The sequence below is a fragment of the Dipodomys merriami genome, unplaced genomic scaffold, assembly GCF_024711535.1.
Source record: "Dipodomys merriami isolate MVZ:Mamm:240054 unplaced genomic scaffold, mDipMer1.0.p SCAF_20, whole genome shotgun sequence".
In the NCBI taxonomy this organism is placed as follows: Eukaryota; Metazoa; Chordata; class Mammalia; order Rodentia; family Heteromyidae; genus Dipodomys; species Dipodomys merriami.
In genome coordinates this window covers 8784248-8803369 of record NW_027203382.1, presented here as the reverse complement: position 1 = coordinate 8803369, position 19122 = coordinate 8784248, and the positions used below count along the sequence as shown (strand labels likewise).

The 19122-nt window shown below is 42.5% G+C and overlaps 1 protein-coding gene across 2 annotated transcripts; it reads right to left on the bottom strand.

Moving 5' to 3' along the window:
* Nucleotides 1-7955: 7955 nt before the first annotated feature.
* On the bottom strand, nt 7956-16782 carry Glrx (glutaredoxin). 2 transcript variants are annotated; one of them, XM_070031043.1, is made up of 3 exons: nt 16481-16782; nt 10956-11075; nt 7956-8923 (listed from the first exon to the last, which is right to left on the bottom strand). In XM_070031043.1, the coding sequence occupies exons 1-2, from the start codon at nt 16685-16687 to the stop codon at nt 10962-10964; spliced, it is 321 nt and encodes a 106-aa protein (XP_069887144.1). In that variant the 5' UTR covers nt 16688-16782; the 3' UTR covers nt 7956-8923; nt 10956-10961. The 2 variants fall into 2 exon arrangements, with proteins under 2 accessions (XP_069887144.1, XP_069887143.1); XM_070031042.1 differs by having other exon boundaries at nt 7956-8920; nt 16481-16778.
* Between the last annotated feature and the right edge of the window lie 2340 nt (nt 16783-19122).

The following is a 19122-nucleotide window of genomic DNA, read 5'->3' as shown; positions in this document are numbered from 1 at the left end:
TAACAAATAAAAAATTTTTAAAGCAAATTTAATGAATTGTCTAATAGTTATTGTACCTCAGATGTTAAATTGCTACAATTATTTTGGACATACTACCTTGTGTTTCTGAGGCATAATTACATAAAAATTTCCATCATGTATAAAATATTTAAAATGTTGCTGATATTTATATGTGTGTGTTAAGTTTTATGTGATGGGAATTATTTATGTGATGGAGATGTGGCTCAATGATAGAGCAGTTGTCTAGCATCTTGAGGTCCTGGGTTTATTCTCTAATACTGAACAATTAATAGACAATTTTTTAATTAATTTTAACAACTAGTTGAAGGATAAAAGAATCTTTCTTTGTTTAAATAAGTATTCAGAAGGGTTTGACAATTAGGAAGCATAGAATTGAGTTCTTTGTAAGCTACAATGTTGAATAACCCAAGAAATGCAAAATGGAGAGGTCACTCGGTTGAATAGAGGGATAAGATTTTGGAGCATCCTAGGTCTAAGGAGCCCAGTGAGGAAGAGGAGAGAGAAAGGAAGTTACAACGTGAGGACAAATTATGATGTGGTCCCTCTCTTGAAGATTCCTAAATTCTCTGTAAAGTCTACTGAATGCATCAAGGCACTATAGTTAAAATGGGATTTTGTTCCTAACACATCAGATATAGATACTTTACCTTCCTAGAAAACCCATATCACCCATGCAAAAACTTGCATAGTCCTCCTCATTGGCAGCAAGACCCTTCATAATTATGATCTATCTTTTCTGCCTTGATAAATCTCTTCCAAGCAGAAAATACGCTCCCATGTTGATACATGACTGTCCACACAGATCATCTGAATGGCTTGGGTTGGGTCATCACTTCTGTCTACTTTGCAAGAGCATACATATCCAATAAAACCCAACATGAGCATTTCTCTTTTGTGTTCCTCTCTTAGGGAGAATTATTTTCTTCTACATGTATTTCCCCAGCTCACCATTCATATCTTGTGGTCAATCTTATTACAGCATTTCTAGATATGTGTGTATGATAGTATCTACTTAGCTATTATTTGAGGGCAGGGACCACTTAGGTTTCAGAGGATAAACTGGACAGCCTGGCTGCCTGGACACTTGTCGCTGGTAGAGTCACCCAGAAAGTCCTAGTAATGAAATGTCCAGCAGAACTGTGAGGTTGGGGCTGCCACAAAGACCCTTGGACTGCAGCTCCAGCCAAGGAAAGCTTCAAGCCTGGCTTCCAAACAGTAGCAGCTGTGGCACTATTTGTGACCCACAAAACCATGGGTTGGGGCTGCCCATGGCCTCACGCTCAACCCTCACCTCATTGTACCTGAAATGTGGGACATAGAGTCTTGGAAAATTAGTCTGGAGATAAGAAACTTAATGCTTTTCCTGTTGGATTTTTTATTTATTTAGGGAACAGTGCTCCTTTGTTTTTTTTTTTTTTTTTGCTTATCAATTTTTCCTCTGTCCTACACCTGTCTTATTGTAGGTTGGAAGTAGATAAACTTGTTTCTGTTCCATAGCTTGAGATAATTTACCCCAAGTTTTGCTCAAAACAAGTTTATGTGAGACTTTAAACTTTAGAGTAGTGGTTAAGATGTGGGGCTATTCAAATGGAATAAGGACATTTTCCATGTAAGAAGTACATTAATCTGTGGAACCAGGGGGCAGAATCCTCTGGTTTGAAGGTGTTCCTCGAAGCCCATGTATTGGGACCGAAGTCCTCAGTGCACTAATGCTGGGAGTGGAGCACAGGGAGGTGCCCAGGCCATGAAGGCTCCAGCCTTATCTATCATGGATGGATGCCAAGTATACAAAGTTCATGAGTTTGATTCCTTGCACTCTCCCCTATTCTTGCATACCCACCTTTCCTATGGAATGATTCAGCACGAAGGCACCTTGCCAGCTGTAGGCCCCTCAACTTCGGATTTCCTAGCCCCCAAACTGTTTTTGTTTTTAAAATAAGTCTTATTTCCCTATCCTTTGTAACAGCACAAAATAAATTCAGATATGTTTAAAGGGTAAAACTGGGCTGAAGGCCTCAGTTGCGCTCACCCGCTAACTGACCCGCCCCACAATAGCTGTCCAAGCCGGAGGTGCCCCTCAGGGAAGGTGGGCTCACTCGGGGAGGCACATATATGACAGGCTGTGGAACCAGTGTTCCATGGCACCTACTCTGGGAAACACTGTGCTAAGTGACAATCTACTCTAGAGAAGTATCTAATCATTTTCCGAGGTTGTGGCTCAGTGCTCAGAGGCCTGACAGTTGCCCCATTGGGCCAGGGAACACAGACCTCTTGTAGAGAAAGACTGGAGGGTAGAGGGGCTATGAGTACTTGCTCCTGGGTGCCCCCCTAAAGATTGCTCAGTCTCCCTACTTGTAAAATGGAAATTATAATAGATTGGAGGCGTGCTCTGAGACCACATGAAAACATGTACAGAATTTAAAATGCCTAGGCAGCTGGGTCTAAGTGTCCATCGTAACACGCAGACTCTTTATCTTTGTTCAACCAATGGAGAAACTGCCTATCCACTTGAGAGTGCCTGGGAAATACTGCACTAGACTCATTTAGCATTAACATTGGTAAGAGTGAATCATTATTGAAAGCCACCCCTTTCTGAGCTCCTTGTGAGATTCTGGTCTATGTAAAAAGGAAATCTAGAAACCACAACTGTGGTAGTGGTCTCCAAAATTAACGTGGAATAGAGCCCACCTTTCCACAGCTACTCACCGTGCTTTTACAACAATTGTCAAAAGCTACTGTGAAGGCTGGATGCATTTGAATAGAAACATTTTTGAATAGATAATTATATGTACATGACCGTTGTCCTTTAAATGAGTTTATATTTCATTCCCTGCTGCTACTGCCATACATAAATAAACCAGAAAAATCAAGTGCTCACCTTTACTAAGATATTGGGAAAAGAGATACAGTGAAAGATAATACAGAATGGCCACTGTTTGTATATAGTTGTCATTGTGAAGAATGGGAATATATGTACATTGTCTTACATTGTCTGGAGCTCATAGGGGCTGAATCTTCTATAGTCAAAGAATTATCATTAGTGGGGAACATTTACTGTTTCGATCCTTGGATTCAGATAAAGGGAGGTTTCTCTTGTCAGCTGAGGAGTCTTTAGGAAGCATTCTGCATTCTTTGCTCCTTTGGATGGGGAGGAGGAGAGGGAAAGTGGGGAAAAGAATAGGACAAGGAAAGTGGTAGAAAGCTACTTCGTGGCTCCCACCCTCTACCCATTTGCTGCTTGCTCCTGCCTCATCGAATGGGGAGGGAATCAAGGCTCTGTCTTGGGTTTTTGGTGTTTACCTATCTGGAGCTCCCAGTCTTCCCTTTCTCGAGACAATCCATGATCTACCCTTTTCTTCTGCCTCTCTGGTCTTCTTCCATCATATAGGAACTGCCTTGAGGCTGAACAAGATCTTCCATGAGGGGTTGGGTAAGGAAAGTTAGAATCAGCTTTACCTACTCACTCTGGTCACACATGTATTTGATCTAGATAACAGGAGCAGTCCCCCAACACCACAGGTTCCAGATGTGTTCTTTGCTTCTGTATTTCTAGGAATGGATCTTCCGTTCTGAAAGGGGATTCTTTGGTCCTTATTACCAGTTAGAACTCAGGGTATATTGTTTTAGAGATCTCCCAGGCCCAATTCTCTAGGGTGACATGGAAGAAGAATAGAGCCAGTGCAAAACCACGCCTGATAAATTGTATGTAATTTCACTAATCTTTCAAGTTTCACAAGACACACAAGTGAAGTAAAAAGGCAGAGACTTTGCTCTCTGCTTAGGCTCAGCTGCAGGGCCCCAGCGGCTACAGAGAGTTGATTGGGAGGGAGAAGTGGGCAGGAAGATCCAACAGAGCCAAAGCCCTAAGCAAGGCCTGAAGGATGCACAGTGTTCTGTACCTTCATTGGCTCTCCTACTCCCTGCCCTTTCTGCTCCCCTGTCAGCTCTGCACAGTTCCCCAGAAACATTGCCTGGGGAAAGTAAATATAAACCTGGGAATAAAAATAGGCCCATATTTAAAAATTATTTGTGCTTAATTTGAGCACAATTAAACTGTCCCTTCTCACATTCGGAGTACTTAATAAGAGAAGACTGTTATTAATGTAAGAAAGTTTCAGTAAAATGCTGCAGGAGGCTAGTTTGTGAAAATATATTCCAGGACTGGTAAATGATGATTATGGGGAAGTAAATTAGGGAATATGGCTTTCTCACAACCAGATGTCAAGGTCATAGTCATACTCAGTAGGGATTTAAATAGACTGGTCCAGATCACATCTACTCATTTATTACCATACCCATGGCTGTTGTTTTCCCTTAAGGGTCATTGTCAGGTAGACTTGAATGGGAGGAATATCTGCCAGGAGTCCAGCATCAGGAGTTAGGCTGGAAGCAGCGGAGAGAAAGGAGGCTTTTGCAGGGATTAAATCACTGGTTTTATTAAGTAAACAAAAAGAGTAACACTTTGGCTTGTGTTTTTGTTGGTTATTCACATTACTTTCCCTGCCCATCTCTTCTGCCAAAGTTTCATCACTTTTTTGATGATAGTCCTTCCTATCACTGCCTGTCTTGTAGAATTACTCAGCAAGGAGCAGGACAGAAAACAGGGAATCAAAGTTGCCAAGTCCCTTTGCCCTGCTTGGCAGACAGAACCCTGGCAAGAAGGTCCAGCCCCTCCTCCCCAGCTGTGACACTAGAGAAACTGAATAGCTCAAAGAAAAGACATCCAGGAACTAACAGTTGGGGGAACCTCCCATTCAAATGGCCAGGGCATCCATTCTTTAATTTATTGGCCCAGACACTCAGCAGACATTTATTATCACATGCCTAGTATCTGCCAGTCTTCTTGATGCACAGATTCAGCTATGAATAAAACAAACAGAAATCTGACCACAGGGGGTTATACTCTAATAGTAAAGAGAGATAATAAAAACTAAATTGAACAATTGTTTAGATGATAAATGTCATAGAGAAAAATGAAACGAGGGATAAGGGTGGGTGAATGGGATGTTGGCAGGGTGTTCTACTTTACATGGAGCAATGTGGAGCCCTTTCTGAGAGGGAGACATTTGAACAGTCTCCTAAGTATGATAAAGCCCATTAATTAACAAGCCCAGGCACACACATCTTCCAACCAGGTGTTCAGTGCCTGTTTGTTTTGAGGTGGAGTCTTGCTATGCTTCCCAGGGTGGCCATGAACTACAGGGCATAGGCAATCTTCTTCTTACCTCAGCCTCCCAATTAGTTAGGACTACAGGTCTAGTACATGCACCTGACTTAGTGCCCCATCTTAAATATTTATGGAGAATCATATCTCTACACTATATTAAAAAAGGCTTTCACATGTAAGACAGAAACAGAAAATAGGAGCCCAGTAGGAAAAGACTAAAGGGAAGATTCAACATATTCTCTATTGTCCCTCCTCCCACCATTTTATTTATTTATTTATTTATTTATTTATTTATTTATTTATTTATTTATTTATTTATTTATTTATTTGGTATAGACCTGGGTTTTAGAAGCATTTTGATCAAGAGACAGATGCAATTGCCTCACCTTTCAGCAGCTAGGTGGGGCCACAGACTAAGCTCTGGCCAATGAGCAGAGTGCTACACAGTTGTTGTGTCTACCCAGACCTCATGGAGCAAATGCCACTTACCTGCCTCTAGACTACTTTGAGAGAAATATTCCTGTGCTGTGCTTCTGTGTTCTTGGTTTAGCAGCTTTCCCTAATATATATGGGTCACAGGAAACAGGAGATCCAACATAGACTAGAGACAAAGCAAATACCCCCGGTTGACAGTAAAGAGAAATGGAGCCCAGGATCTTAATCCCAGCACAGAGAGCAACTCATTCACATGAGGAATGTTCTGGTATTCCATCTTTGTCTTTTAAACTTCAGGGCATGATGTCCACTTGGGCTGACATGGATTCTTTATCTGTCCTTAGCTTGCTTGGAGCTGATGGTATTTCTCCATCTGGGACAGCTAGTCAGTTGAGAGTTGTGGGTATGCTTTGACCTACTTCTGAAAGCCAGAGGAGCTTGAAGACAGAAAATACAGAGCAGTCCCTTCCCGTTGACCATATTTCTGGGAGATGCTCATCACCCAGCTCATAAATCACCTCCAAGAATGTGTTTCTGTGGACCCACTCAAAACCTCTGAGATTTCCCTAGAGATGGCACTGCTAGCAGAGGTGCTAGGGCTTTCCCAGGGAAGCCGACGTCAGTCTATCTCTCAGCCAATCAGCTTATTTTCTGGGATGAGATTGTTCATTATGTAATAGTAATGGCTTTTCCTTACGTAGCTATGCTAGTCAAAAGTAAAATATGTTGTTGTGCATGATGGGCCTGCCTATTGTTCCTAGCATTTAGGAGGCAGAGGCAAGAGGATTGTTGAGTTCCAGGACAGCCTAGACTACACAGAAAGACCCTGTCTCAAAAACAATCCCAAAACAACCAAAGAGTAAAACATGTTGTTTAGGGTGTTTCAGGGAGTCTTATTGAAAAAAGACATAGGTACTTACCAAGGAGGTAGATACATGGATGCTAAATAGACCTGTACACTTTACTTCTGTATGTTTTACAATATTTTATAAGATTTATAAGCCATGAAACTGATATGTTTGACCAAAACTAGAGTTGATCAGGATTGCACTAGAACAATTAAATACTATCTAGCTCTTAAAACTACATATATATATATTACCTGATTTTTTTTTGAATGCTCTAGGGCTTGAATTCCCTGAGTTTCTTTGTGCTAAAGGCTAGCACTCTACCACTTGAGCCACAGCATTTATTGGAAATAAATCTCCCAGGCTTTCCTGCCTGGGATGACTTTGAACTGAGATCCTCAGATCTTAGCCTCCCAAGTAGCTAGGATTATATATAGGCGTGAGCCACTGGCACCCTGGCATATTGCCTGATTTAAAAACAAACAAAACAAAACAAAAACTCCATGCTAGAAATTGAGATACAAAGACAGCTAAGTCAAATTTCTTGTCTGTGGGTATTTCTTAATCTGTCAAGAGACCAATACAGATGAGCAACTCTAGTTAAATAGCTATGGAACAACTATATTATAGCCTGTTTACAGCTGTGGAGTGCTGAGGTGCTTCTGAATTACAGAAAGGAAACAATATTTTTACTCAAAAAAGACAGGGACAGAAGGGAGGTGTATAGAAAACCACCTGCTCCAGGACTATGAAAATAGACCAAAGGAGAAAGGATACCTCAGGATGAGGAAACACAAGGAGCAAGGACCCAGAAATATGGGAGAAAGTGCAGGTATGGTCCTGAGTGGATCTAGAGTTGTGCCTAACTTCCAGAGGATGATATTCATTGTGTTGTTCAATATGTAACCTGTACACTTATCCATAGCAATACTGGCTAGTCAAAAGTACAAGAGTATTAGGTGGGCAATGGAAAAAAGGAATTTACAGTGAAAACAATGATCAAATACCAAACTTTCTTCAGCATGCTAGTGTTGACATGATAGTCATTGCAATAGGAAATTAAACAATCATCTCCATCATGTATATTTAGAGTGATAGCAGCAGCACTTCTGTGGGGGGACAAGGGCAGAAAGAAGTCAGTCATGGACTTGAACTCAGGGTCTGGGCTCTGTCCTTGTTCTCATTTTGGTCTACCATTTTGAGCCACAGTGCCACTTCAGTTTTCTGGTGATTAATTAGAGGTAAGAGTCTCACAGACTTTCCTTCCTGGGTTGGCTTTGAACCATGATGCTCAGATCTCAGCCTGCTGAATAGCTAGGATTACAAGCATGAGCCACCCACTCATTATCATAATAATGATAATAATCAGAATTGTGATATTATAATAATGATAATAAATAGCAGAGACAAAGAGGAATAAGGCTTTAAATTTCACACTAATACTATTCCTTATAGTATTGAGAACACAGAACAGACAACACCCACAATAGGTACTTTTTTATTAGAAAGATATTAACTGTACTCACTAGAGAGTACAGAAGGAAATTAACTTTCAATTCTAGGACAAATTCACAGTAAGAGATTAGATTTCAAAGGGAATTTGGGGAATTCTGACAGTATTTCTCAAATTTGCTTCCTTTTCCAGATATACTTCTGGGGAAAGTCCTACAAGGGTATTTTGATAACCTTACATTTCATATTTTAATTTTTCTGGTATTCCAAATAAATTCATACCATTTTTCAGAATTATTTATACAGCCATCATCTATCCACAATATTGCTACGCATTTGCTCTATCATGTTTGTCCACATATCTCCAGTGGTGGAGGACCAATCACGCTTTACTTCTACAGTTTCTCAAACTGGTTCCTCAACTGCTATCTCAAATGATAGCTAGAGATGGTAAGATTGAGAACATTAGCTCAGAGAAGTAATTCTCAAGGTGAGATGAGGAAGATGCATGTGTATACCTTGAGAAAAATAAATAATTCCATCAATTTCATAATATAAACTGCATGGAGTCAAGTTTAGCAAAATAATTTCAGCTGATGGCCAGTAGGAGAAAATCAACCATAAATTCATTCTTGGTGTGGGGGGAGGTAGGGGGATGGGTTTCTGGATAAACATGATTGGGGGTAGAGGCATGCTGGCACATAGACAAGGTTAAGAAGAAACATGTGGCAGAAAGAGCACTTTTCGGATCAGAGGACAAATTCTAAACCAGAACTTGACATGGTCTTTTGGAACCCAAGGGGCCAATATGGAAGAAAACCAACTAATCTGTCAAACTTCTTTGTTTGTGGGTAGGAGGAAGTTGGTCCAATTTTTAACACTGAGAAAAAAAAGGAAAACGAAGTTGGTTTTGCTTCAATTCCCATCCACCAGGAAATGCTGTCATCCTTTGTGATGTAGTCCAGCTCTCCAGGGGGATTCCAGCAAGAAGTCTGCTCTGCTAGGAAAGAAACAAAGAATGGGTCTTTTTAATAGGGTAAGCTTTCTCCATGTCTGCTGTCATCCCCAGAACATTTACTCTTGCCATTTAAACATCCTTTGTTATAGATAGCCTTGGGTTGGGATTGTCAGTGACATACAGACAACAGAGAATGCTGAGGAAAGATAATGCAATCAAACTTCCAGTCTCTGGAGGTACCCAAGCCCACACCAAAATAATAAAGTACAGTTGGGAAAATGATACTTCTGTTTTTTCCCCAGTCTTCCCCTTAGTACTTCCATTTGAATTTAGCAAACCGCAGGCTTACTGGGCTGGCCCAAGACCAAAAAGCCACACACACCACCGTTTGTCACTGGTTATTTTTAGGATAGAGCTTCACTTCTCTCACAGGTGCCAGCCTGAGACCTACCTACTTTAGACTACCAGTCATTGCTGAAATCGCGTGCACTTACCACCACGTCTACCTTCTCTTAGCAGAGATGGTGTCTCTTGAACTTTATTTCCCAGGCTGGTTTGGGACCATGAGCCTCCCAATCTCAGCCCTTCAAATAGCTTGGGATGATAGAAGCACCCAACCACAGGTTAGGAAGGGGTCTCAGGCACTTTTCTGCCTGGGATAGCCTTGAATAGAAATCTTCCTGTTCACAACCTCCCAAGTAGCTAGGATTATAGCCACCAGAACCCTGACATCTTTCTCTTTCTTTCCTCCCTTCCCTTCCTTCCATTTCCTTTTTCTCCTTTTCTCCTCTCTTCTACTCTCCTCTCTCCCCTCCTCTCTCTTCTCCTCCTTCCATTTCTTCCCCTCCCTCCCTCCCTCCCTCCCTCCCTCCCTCCCTCCCTCCCTCCCTTCCTTCCTTCCTTCCTTCCTTCCTTCCTTCCTTCCTTCCTTCCTTCCTTCCTTCCTTCCTTCCTTCCTTCCTCTCTCCCTCTCCCTCCTCTCTCCCTCTCTCCCTCTCTCCCTCTCTCCCTCTCTCCCTCTCTCCCTCTCTCCCTCTCTCCCTCTCTCTCTCTCTCTCTCTCTCTCTCTCTCTCTCTCTCTCTCTCTCTCTCTCTCTCTCTCTCTTCTCTTTTCTCTTTCTGACTTTCTTTCACCAGTCCTGGGGCTTAAACTCAGGACCAGGACAGTGTCTGAACATTTTTGCTCAAAGTTAGCTTTACCACTTGAATCACTTCTGGCTTCTTGGGTAGTGTTGGAGGTAAGAGACTCATAGACTTTCTTGCTCCATCTGGATTCAAACCATGATCCTCAGATCTCATTCTCCTGAGCTTAGATTACAGGTATGAATCACTGGTGCTCAGCTATACTTAAATTTTTATTCCTTTATCAGCCCCCCAAAGCATCCTGATTTCTTTCTAAACAGCTCATCACCCCATGGTTTTCCACCAAGTCAAAGATTTTGGGTTACTGATTTTAGAAAACTTTATTTGAGCATTGCATAAGCCAATCAGATTGAGTTGATTTGCATGTGAACCCAGGAGAAACAAAAGTTACCTTGATCTCAAATTAAACTTAGAATAAATCCAAGTAGCTTACTATGGCCTCTGTGTACTGTGGCCCTGCCTACATTTCTTATTTCTTTTTTTTTAGTGCTTTTTCTTAGTCTGCCTTTCTTCTCCCCATCCCTTTGAGCATTCATTACTTGCCACATCTTTTTCTGGCTTTCTCCCCCTTGTCAAGCATGATCTTCTGGGCAAGTCTCTCCTTTACCAAACTAGCTCCTTTACTCCTCCTTCACCATGCTAGTTCAATATATTCTCAGGAATTATTTACGTACTTGCTTATGATCTGTCTGCCTCTCCAGAATATATGTTTCACATTATCCTTCTGTGTTAACTATATATAATGTCTAGCACCATAAATATTTGTTAAATGAATGTTGATAAAAAGGACTTCTCCCATTGACACAATTCATCCTTTGGCAAATATAAAATTCATGAACAAGTGATGCCACAGTTCCTTCCCACAGTATAATCAAACCTGGCAGCAGACCCCAGTGTTTTATTTCCCAGTGTTCCTGGCCCAGCATGTCACCTGTAATTACTGCAGCGCTCCCATATCCTTCAGCCTGGAGAAAAGTTCCCCATTCTGTTGCATAGTTTCTAGATCGCTGCATCCACCGATACAATCTTTACCAAAAAAGACCCGAGGAACCTGCAAAAGCAATGGAATCCAGAAGAGATAAGGAATTTAATGATCAGATTAGAATGAGTGATATTTTAATCCTTCTTTCAAATTCTTCCCAGGATTCTAAATTGCTTGATAACCTTTTCTTCAATGTTTGAAGCCAGAATATTTTAGGAATTGAGTATGCTTGGCATATGACTGTCCAACTTGCAAAAGAATTTAAAATTTTTACTATATAGAAACATGTTTCAGGAGAGAATTTTGATTGGCTACAGTCAGAGTAGTACCCTGATTGCATTCTGGTTTTTCTCTGCAACTGGAACCACACCTGAGACCTTAAAACAGAGCCACAGCACCCAAGGAGGCATTCGTTTCTAACCACAGCCAGGGAGACATTTGCATTTGGTCTTATTCTGATCTTTAGGTCTGTGATTTATTAAATATAGTCACTTTTCACTGTTATTGAAATAGAGGTGAATTTGCTTCTCTGTAGTGTGCAGTGGTATATGAGTCTCCTTGTTTCATCCCTGACCCATTGTAGGTTGTTTAAGTGTTCTAGCTCTAGGACAAGGATATTTTACCTGCTTTGGCTTCACATCTGCAAGGGTGGGTGAACCAAGGCAAGCCAGACTGCCACAGGCATTATGCTTGCCGAAAGGATGCCTCTCCAGTCATGTGCAACCTACCTACTGCTAGGTCCAAGCATACATTCCAGAATCCCAGAGGGGAGGAGTGTGCTGCTCCACTGTGGCCCAGGCAGTTCCCTAGGGTGTTCACAGGAAATGAGAAGTGCAGGTAGATCACCTGAGCCATAGGTAGGCAGCAGGCCCTCTCCCAAAACATTAGAAACTACCTGAGGAACCAGAAAGGGGAACGGCAGAAAACAGTGAGAATGTTTCCAAGTGCTTGATTCTCTTTAGAAAGGCATCTTTCTTGAGCAAGATGAGAAAATGGACTGAATTACTATGGTTACATTCTGTAGTATTGTATAAAGAAGGGGACCTGGGTAGAAGTGGGCTTTAAAAATAAAGGTTACAAAAAAAAGATCCTGGACCACTCACTCATTGTTCTTTCTTATGAGAGAGGCAGCTGACAGAACTCTTTTCTGGTGAGAATGCCTGGTAATGGCCCACCAAATCCTGGAAGATGCTGCTGTCTCCATGCAGCTGAGCTGAGTGGAGCCTTTATGCATGAAAGTACCAGCAGTATGACACTATTTTCATCAGCTAAGAAGAGAAAAGCTGCAAGAAGAGACAGGAAGCCTAGGATTTCTTCTAAATCCAAGTCACTGCTTAAGAAAAAAGGCAAAAAAATAAAAACATAGGCAGGTGTTAGTGCCTCACACCTATAATTCAAGCTACTTTAGGAGACTGGAATCTAAGGATTGTGGTTCAAAACCAACCTGGGTAGGAAAGTTCAATGAAACAGCAAAAAGCTAGAAGTGGAGCTGTGGCTCAAGTGGTAGAATGCTGGCTTTGAGCACAAAAGATCAGGGACAGCAGCCAGGCCTTCAGTTTAAGCTCCAGGACTGGCACCAAAAAACAACAAAAAAATAACAGTCCCCTCCCTGCAACTCACAGTTTGGAGGCCTTTCAGCTTCTATTTCCCAGAAATACTTGACTGTGGTCAGTTGTAATAGAAAGCAGTAGAGAAACCCAATAAAATACGTAATTCAAGGTTACTCTATATTAATTGTACAAAGGGGTTTCATCACAATATTTCTATACATGCTTGATTGCCTTTTCTTATTCCTTTTTTCAGTTTTAATGATTCCATTATTTTATTTCCAAACATACATCACAATCACCCCCCATTACCCTTTCCTTCTGCAATCAGTTGATTCTACCGCACAGTCCTGCTGTTGAATATGGATGAATTAAATGAGCCTTAAATAATGAAGCCATGTCATTCATTTTTCAATGTCTCTATTTCCAGAAAGACCCAAACAATGTTTGCTAGTTTGAAGCCTGTCATACCTCCACCAAGGTTTTGACCTCAGGGTTTGAGCTACTGTGTCTGACTGGAAGCACAGAGTCAAAAGAGTCCCCTCCTGGGTGTAGGTTCCCCACTGGAGTACACTCCAGAATTGTGAAAGGGTTTATCGAACACAGATGTCTGCTGTGCTCTCCCCTTTGGTTCTGAGTCAGGAGGTCTGGGTTGAGGCCTAAGGAGTTTGTACATCTAACCAATTCCAGGTGCTGCTGCTAAGCTGCTGTTGATTGCATTTTAGACTCCTGGGCCATTTATTCTTCCCACAGCCCTACAGCTCCTGCCAGCCTGAGGCAGACACAGAAATGCCATCAGGCGGTCCCCAAAGTGCAGATTTGTGCACACCATCTGACAAAGGAGCTGGTTCATCTTAGAGCAGAAAAGCCACTTCGCTGTCCCACTCACCCTCTAACCTGCGCCCCAGCAAAGCAGCCTTACATCCCTACCACACTCAGAAGGGGCCAAACTACTGCATGGCACACAAGTCTGGGTTCTGTGGCAATGAAACAGGAAACACTGAAGTACTGGTGGAGATTCAGGCAGGAAGAGGAAAACCTCTCTGCCATCATAATCTCTATAGAGCCCCTGTTTGCTACAGCCCAGGAAGGGAAAGAGCAGTCACTAAAAGATCCAGTTCTGCTATTCTGAGCCTGGATTCTCCTGGGGTGCATTTTCTCAGCCCCAGCAAGGCAACAGCCTCTGTGCTTTAGGTTAGTCATACACAGCTGCTCCAAGTTACATACCAACACTCTCCCTCAGCCACCTCCCTTGTCCCCTGAATTACTGCTACAGCCTCCGAATGGCTCCCAGTTCCAACCCCACCCTGGCCCTCATATAATCTCTTCCCACATCTTCTAAACTAACCCTAGCACATTCCTAGCACAGGACCTCTGTACTTGCTGTTCCCACTGCCAGGCATATTTTACCTCTAAATGTATGTGTTGTTTTTTCCTTTGCTTCCTATAGAGGCCTACTCAAATATTTCCTTATCAGTGAGGCCTTGAGGGATATATCTTACTGTGTACTCCCCATATCCTATTTCTTACTTAATTTCTTTTTCTTTTTCTGTTGGTCACAGGGTTTAAACTCAACCTGAGCTTTTTTGCTCCAGGCTAGTGCTCTACCGCTTTGAGCCATCCCACCACTTCTGGTTTTCTGAAGATTAATTGGAGATAAGACTCACAGACTTTTTCATTTCTTACCTCAGCTGGCTTCAAACCAAGATCCTCAGATCTCTGCCTCCTGAGGAGCTAGTATTACAGGCATGAGCCACCAGTACTCTGGCTCTCTACTTAATTTTCCTCATGATATATGTTACTTGCCACCTCCCAGCATATTGTTTATTGCATTTATTGTTTTGATCATAAGACTATCAGCTTGAAACATAAATGTTGTGTAGAAAAGTGCTTGCTACAGTATAGGTACAGTATAGGTGAAAGAAAAATAAACTTTTCCAGACAAAACTGGAGGGAATGTGTTCTAATAGACTTGCTTCAAAAGACTTCTTCAGGGATAAAAGAAATGATATAGGATAGAACCTCAGTTCCCTTGGAGAAAGGAAGAGCAACACAGAATAAACGAAGGCACTGATCTAGAAGCTGTGGCTTCTTAAGTTAATGGCCTGATTGAAGGAGTAAGTTCATCTGAATTCCAAGTGTGTACACAAATCTGTAGTGATCTACAGATCATTACAGCAACAACCCTCTTGTTCTTTATCTCCTTCAAACAATTCACCATGGAGGATCAGGAAGCAAACAATGCTGAAGGATTTGTTCTTCCACTTAAAGGAATGCATTTGGGCAGTAGAATTTGAGAAAGAATTTTAATTTAATTTAAAGTAAACTTCAAAGGTAATGATAAAAATATTGTTGCTCTATAAATAAACTTAAAACAATGTTAAATAAATTCACAAAGTGCTTTATCTACTAGAAAACAGATGCTGTCAGTCTAAGCCATTTTTAAATAAGTTTTTTATTGTGAAAATACTGTACAGAGGGGTTACAATTACATGAGCAAGGTAATGAGTATATTTCTTAACAAGCATTGTTGCCTCCTCCTTTGTTTTTCCCCTATCATCCCTTCCCTCCCATCTCCACAACTAAACTTTGTGGCAAACTGGAAGCCCTCAGGATCTTCCAAAATCTGTCCTGGCTCCCATCTCTGACACCGTGAGGAAATTGTACTGGAGAATGAAGTAGACATGGATTCTTTCAAAAGCTCCACAGGTGATTCTATTGGCCAGAAAACTGTGGCTGGGAGGGATCCCTGGTGGGAGGCAGAGCAGGGGCTCATAGTGGTGGTTGTAGTACCTTTTCCTTCTCAGGCCCCAGAACTATATAGGAAGTCCACAAAGCAATTTTCCTGTAGTGCCTTTGCTCCAGGACCTCAGCTCACAGCCTTTTTAAGTACTATGTGCTGACTTCTGATTGGACAGAAGAGGAGAGACAATTTCTAATTCTTTACACCCCAAACACAGAAATTCTGAAAGTCAAGCTAAAGCTGAAATACGTGGTTCTGCCAACGCTGAGTCCTGGTCTGTGCCTTCTGAAAGGGACTTTCATCAAAGCTGGTGCAACATCTCATCCTTCCAGGTTCAGAAACTGCCCGCCGGCGGGGGCTTCCCACAGAAGCCCAGGATGTTGAGAAAAGAGGAAGTGTGGGGGATGGGAGAGTGAACCTCTCCCAGGCAGAAGTGAGCACTTTTCAGAGGGTTCCACAGTAAATTGTAGAAAGAATGACTTACTTGAAGGTCAGCCATTCTAGTCTTGTGGCTGGGGTCTTTGAGGATCCCAGAGGGGGTAACCTGTCTAAGATATATCCAGCAATTCATTGTGAAAGCTGGGCCAAAAAATTCTGGCAGGCCTTAAAAACATCCTATAATTAATGTAGAATAAAGGGCAAATAATGGGAGTGTTGGCTTTTCCAAGTGGGAGGAGTCCCATAAGGAAGAATGAGCAACAGATAAAGGTTATTGATAAAGAAAGCCCGCAAGCAAAATCCATTTGGCCTCCAGAACTAGACCAAAGCGAGTGCATGATTCCATACTGGATTTAAAGGAAATATGCAGCTCCTGCCAGACCTCTCCAATCCTCCTCGTGCCCTGCCAGCTACAAACTGTCAGTCAGTGGCAGTGCTTAAACAAAGCCTCCTGATACAGCGCTTGGGTGCTTGGCGACTCGCAGCTAAGCTGCTGGGCCTACGAACCTGACAGCACCCATCCACTTGGCTTTCTCCTCCGTTCTGAGACAACTCTGGTGGCTGCAATCCAGCTGCCCATTCAAGTGATAGACCCCTCCCCCACACCCTACAAAAGCCCTCAGGATGTCTTGGAGGACAGAGCCCTGCTGGCGTCCCAGAAAAGACGCAGGCATAAAGTCACAGCCCTAGGAAGAAAAAGAAACCCGGGAGCCCTTTTCTTGCCCGTTCAAACGAAGCACACTCACCGTCCTGGCGCCTGTAAGCTGTTGCAGATAATCTTGAATCTCGCTCATGTTGCTGGTGGCTGTGATATCCACAAATTCTAGGAGCCCTTGTTTGAAGGGCAATTGATGGAGGATCTCTTTGGTCTTTCTGCAGTAGGGGCAGCTGGGCTTCATAAACACAACCACCTTCCCAGGATGGATTTTGCTGTTCACAAACTCTTGAGCCATGCTGACAGACTGCAGCCTCCCGGGGAGGAATCCTGGGTTGCAGGTATTGCTGGGGGTGCTGAACGGCCCAGACAGCTGGCTCTCATTTAATAAGCAACCTCCTTGGAGGAGGAGTTTGCCTGGGAGCGTGCTTGAGTTTTAAAGGGACAGTCCCAAAGTCCTTTCAGTCTGGTGTGATTCACTAGTTAGGCGAGCCTAAGCAGGCACACCTGCTGTTTAATCAGTGATAGTAAGGGCCAGATTGGCTTAGTTGCTGTCTCCTCCCCCCTCCCCATCCGAAGCACTTGCCCTTCCGCTTGAATCAGAATTAGGTCATCTCTAGGGAAGCATGAGGTAGACAAGACCAGCCTCAGGAAGGACCCCAGGAGACAGTGACCTTTTAAAGAAAGAAAAAAAGTTTCCCCTCTGAGGGATGAAGTTGGCTTCTAAAAATGTAGACACAAGCAACTGCTTGGCATCTCTTCAGAGCAAGCAGACTGAAGTGGTGACTTGGCACTGCGTGGAGTGCATTCCCAGGGTGCTTTGCTTTGCCCAGGCAGTGGGTGTTTGTGGATGGTGGTAATGTTAATGGAATCAGTTCTTGGACTTTAAAATATGGGAATCTGGACTTGGAATTTCTCTCTGTCAAGTCAGGTGGGCCAGTGCTAAGTTGCTTTCAGTGACAGCAGTTATGGCTAACTTGGGTTCTTTATCTTGTGAACAAGCAGATTTAGCCTTAAGTTTGCCCAGACCCTACTTCCTGGCGGGATATGCCTTTAACACCTCTGTTTCATTCTGAAAGCATTTGAGTTCATGACCCCTTGAAGGACAAAAATTCCCATTCAACCTCTGACTTCCAGTTTCAGGTAGAATTGAGGGAATTTTCTGTGGGACTTTGTGATCCTTTGCTTTCATTGTTAATGAGTGAAGTAGTGTGATGATTTAGCTACTATCTTCAGGTGTTATAAGACACAAGACAAAGGGTACATAAAAAGGGGGGGGTGGACAAAAGGGACTAAAACAAAGGGGTGGGGAAAAGAACTGCAAACAGAACAATTAAAAAAACCCTCTTGTTTCCATTTCTTGAAGTTCATTTCAATAAGCATATTTTTATATAATCATATTCACATAGCTGTTGAGCCCTTGTGATCCTCTTCTAAGAATATACTTCATTGGTCTTACTATGTGATTGAATGTTCAGAGTGCTGTTTAATCACATTCAAGTATAATTTTTGTCTTTTCCTATCCATTGGGTTTACTTGTGGATTTAGAGGCACATTCTAATTGTTGCAAGTGAGGGAAACCATGAAGCCTATGTTTCTTTGGGCCTGGCATACTTCACTTAATATAATTTTTTCCAAGGCTTTCCATTAACAAATTTCCTTTCTGATGGAAGCATAGAATTCCATTGTGTATATATACCACATTTTATTGGTCCATTTATCCACTGACGGACATCTGGGTTGATTTCATATCTTAGCTATGGTAAAAAAAAAAAAATGCTGCAGTGATCATTGTTAGGAAAATGGAGGAGAAAGGAAGGCAATAGGCCAGGCTCAACCTTCATCAGCAAGCATTGTTTATTGAGATGTGACACGGGAGAACACAGCCTTCCTGTGGACAGGAGATGGGCTCAGGAATGGGGTTTAATGAGGTCTGAGCAAGGAGGCAAAGGTTAATGAAAAAGCCATTACGTCTAGGGAGGTGAGGAGCTTTTCAGTTGGGCCCATGATGGACTATTTACAGCCAGGCTTATGCAGAATGCCCTGCTGGCGTCAGGCAGTCTGCACTTATCTTTGGTGGCTTGTCTGGTGTCTGTGTGCACCTGGGAAAACAGGCTGAGGGTCAGTCCTTCAAAAATGGTGTGCTGGTAGCTTTAGTGTGTCCTGGTTTGTGGTCATTTGGGTAAATACCCAGGTGTGGGATTGCTGGGTCATAGGGAAGCTCTATGAAGAAACATTTTTTTTTCCTGTGAATCTAATTGTTGCTAAAATTAAAGTGGTAAAATAATAATTAAGTGGTCAGATTCTGGGCAACAGAGGAAGCTGGAAAGAACTCTATAAAAAACCAAGAAATGTAATAGGGCTGGTCTACCTCTGGGCTCAATGTTTCCTCCAGATCAAGCTCAGTGATGGGGTCTATGTTTTGCATTTTCTCTTTTCTTCATTTCAGTTCCCTTTGTCCAGTCTCCTCCCAGAGGCCTACCTGAGCCCCCAACGGGTCCCTCGTGTTCCCAAGACCCAGAGTTCATCAGCATGCTTGCTCTGTTCCCTCAGATGCCTTCCCTTTTAGGTGTCTGTTTTCATTCCATTTCTCTTTTCTCCGAATATGTTCAACTCACTTGGTTGTTAAAAGCCACTACTGCTGTCTTCTCTTTCTTGCTATTCTTCCTCTGTCCCTTCCTGACACTTGGTGTTTGCAGTTTGGAATTGTTTTCACTCACCTTCTCTTCTTTC

What these genes read in the sequence shown, in the direction of transcription:
- Glrx (XM_070031043.1), bottom strand. Translation starts at nt 16,687, where the DNA reads ATGGCTCAAGAGTTTGTGAACAGCAAAATCCATCCTGGGAAGGTGGTT. An exon ending in AGCTTACAGGCGCCAGGACG is followed by an intron (nt 11,076 to 16,480) that starts GTGAGTGTGCTT and finishes TTGCTTTTGCAG; the next exon opens with GTTCCTCGGGTCTTTTTTGG.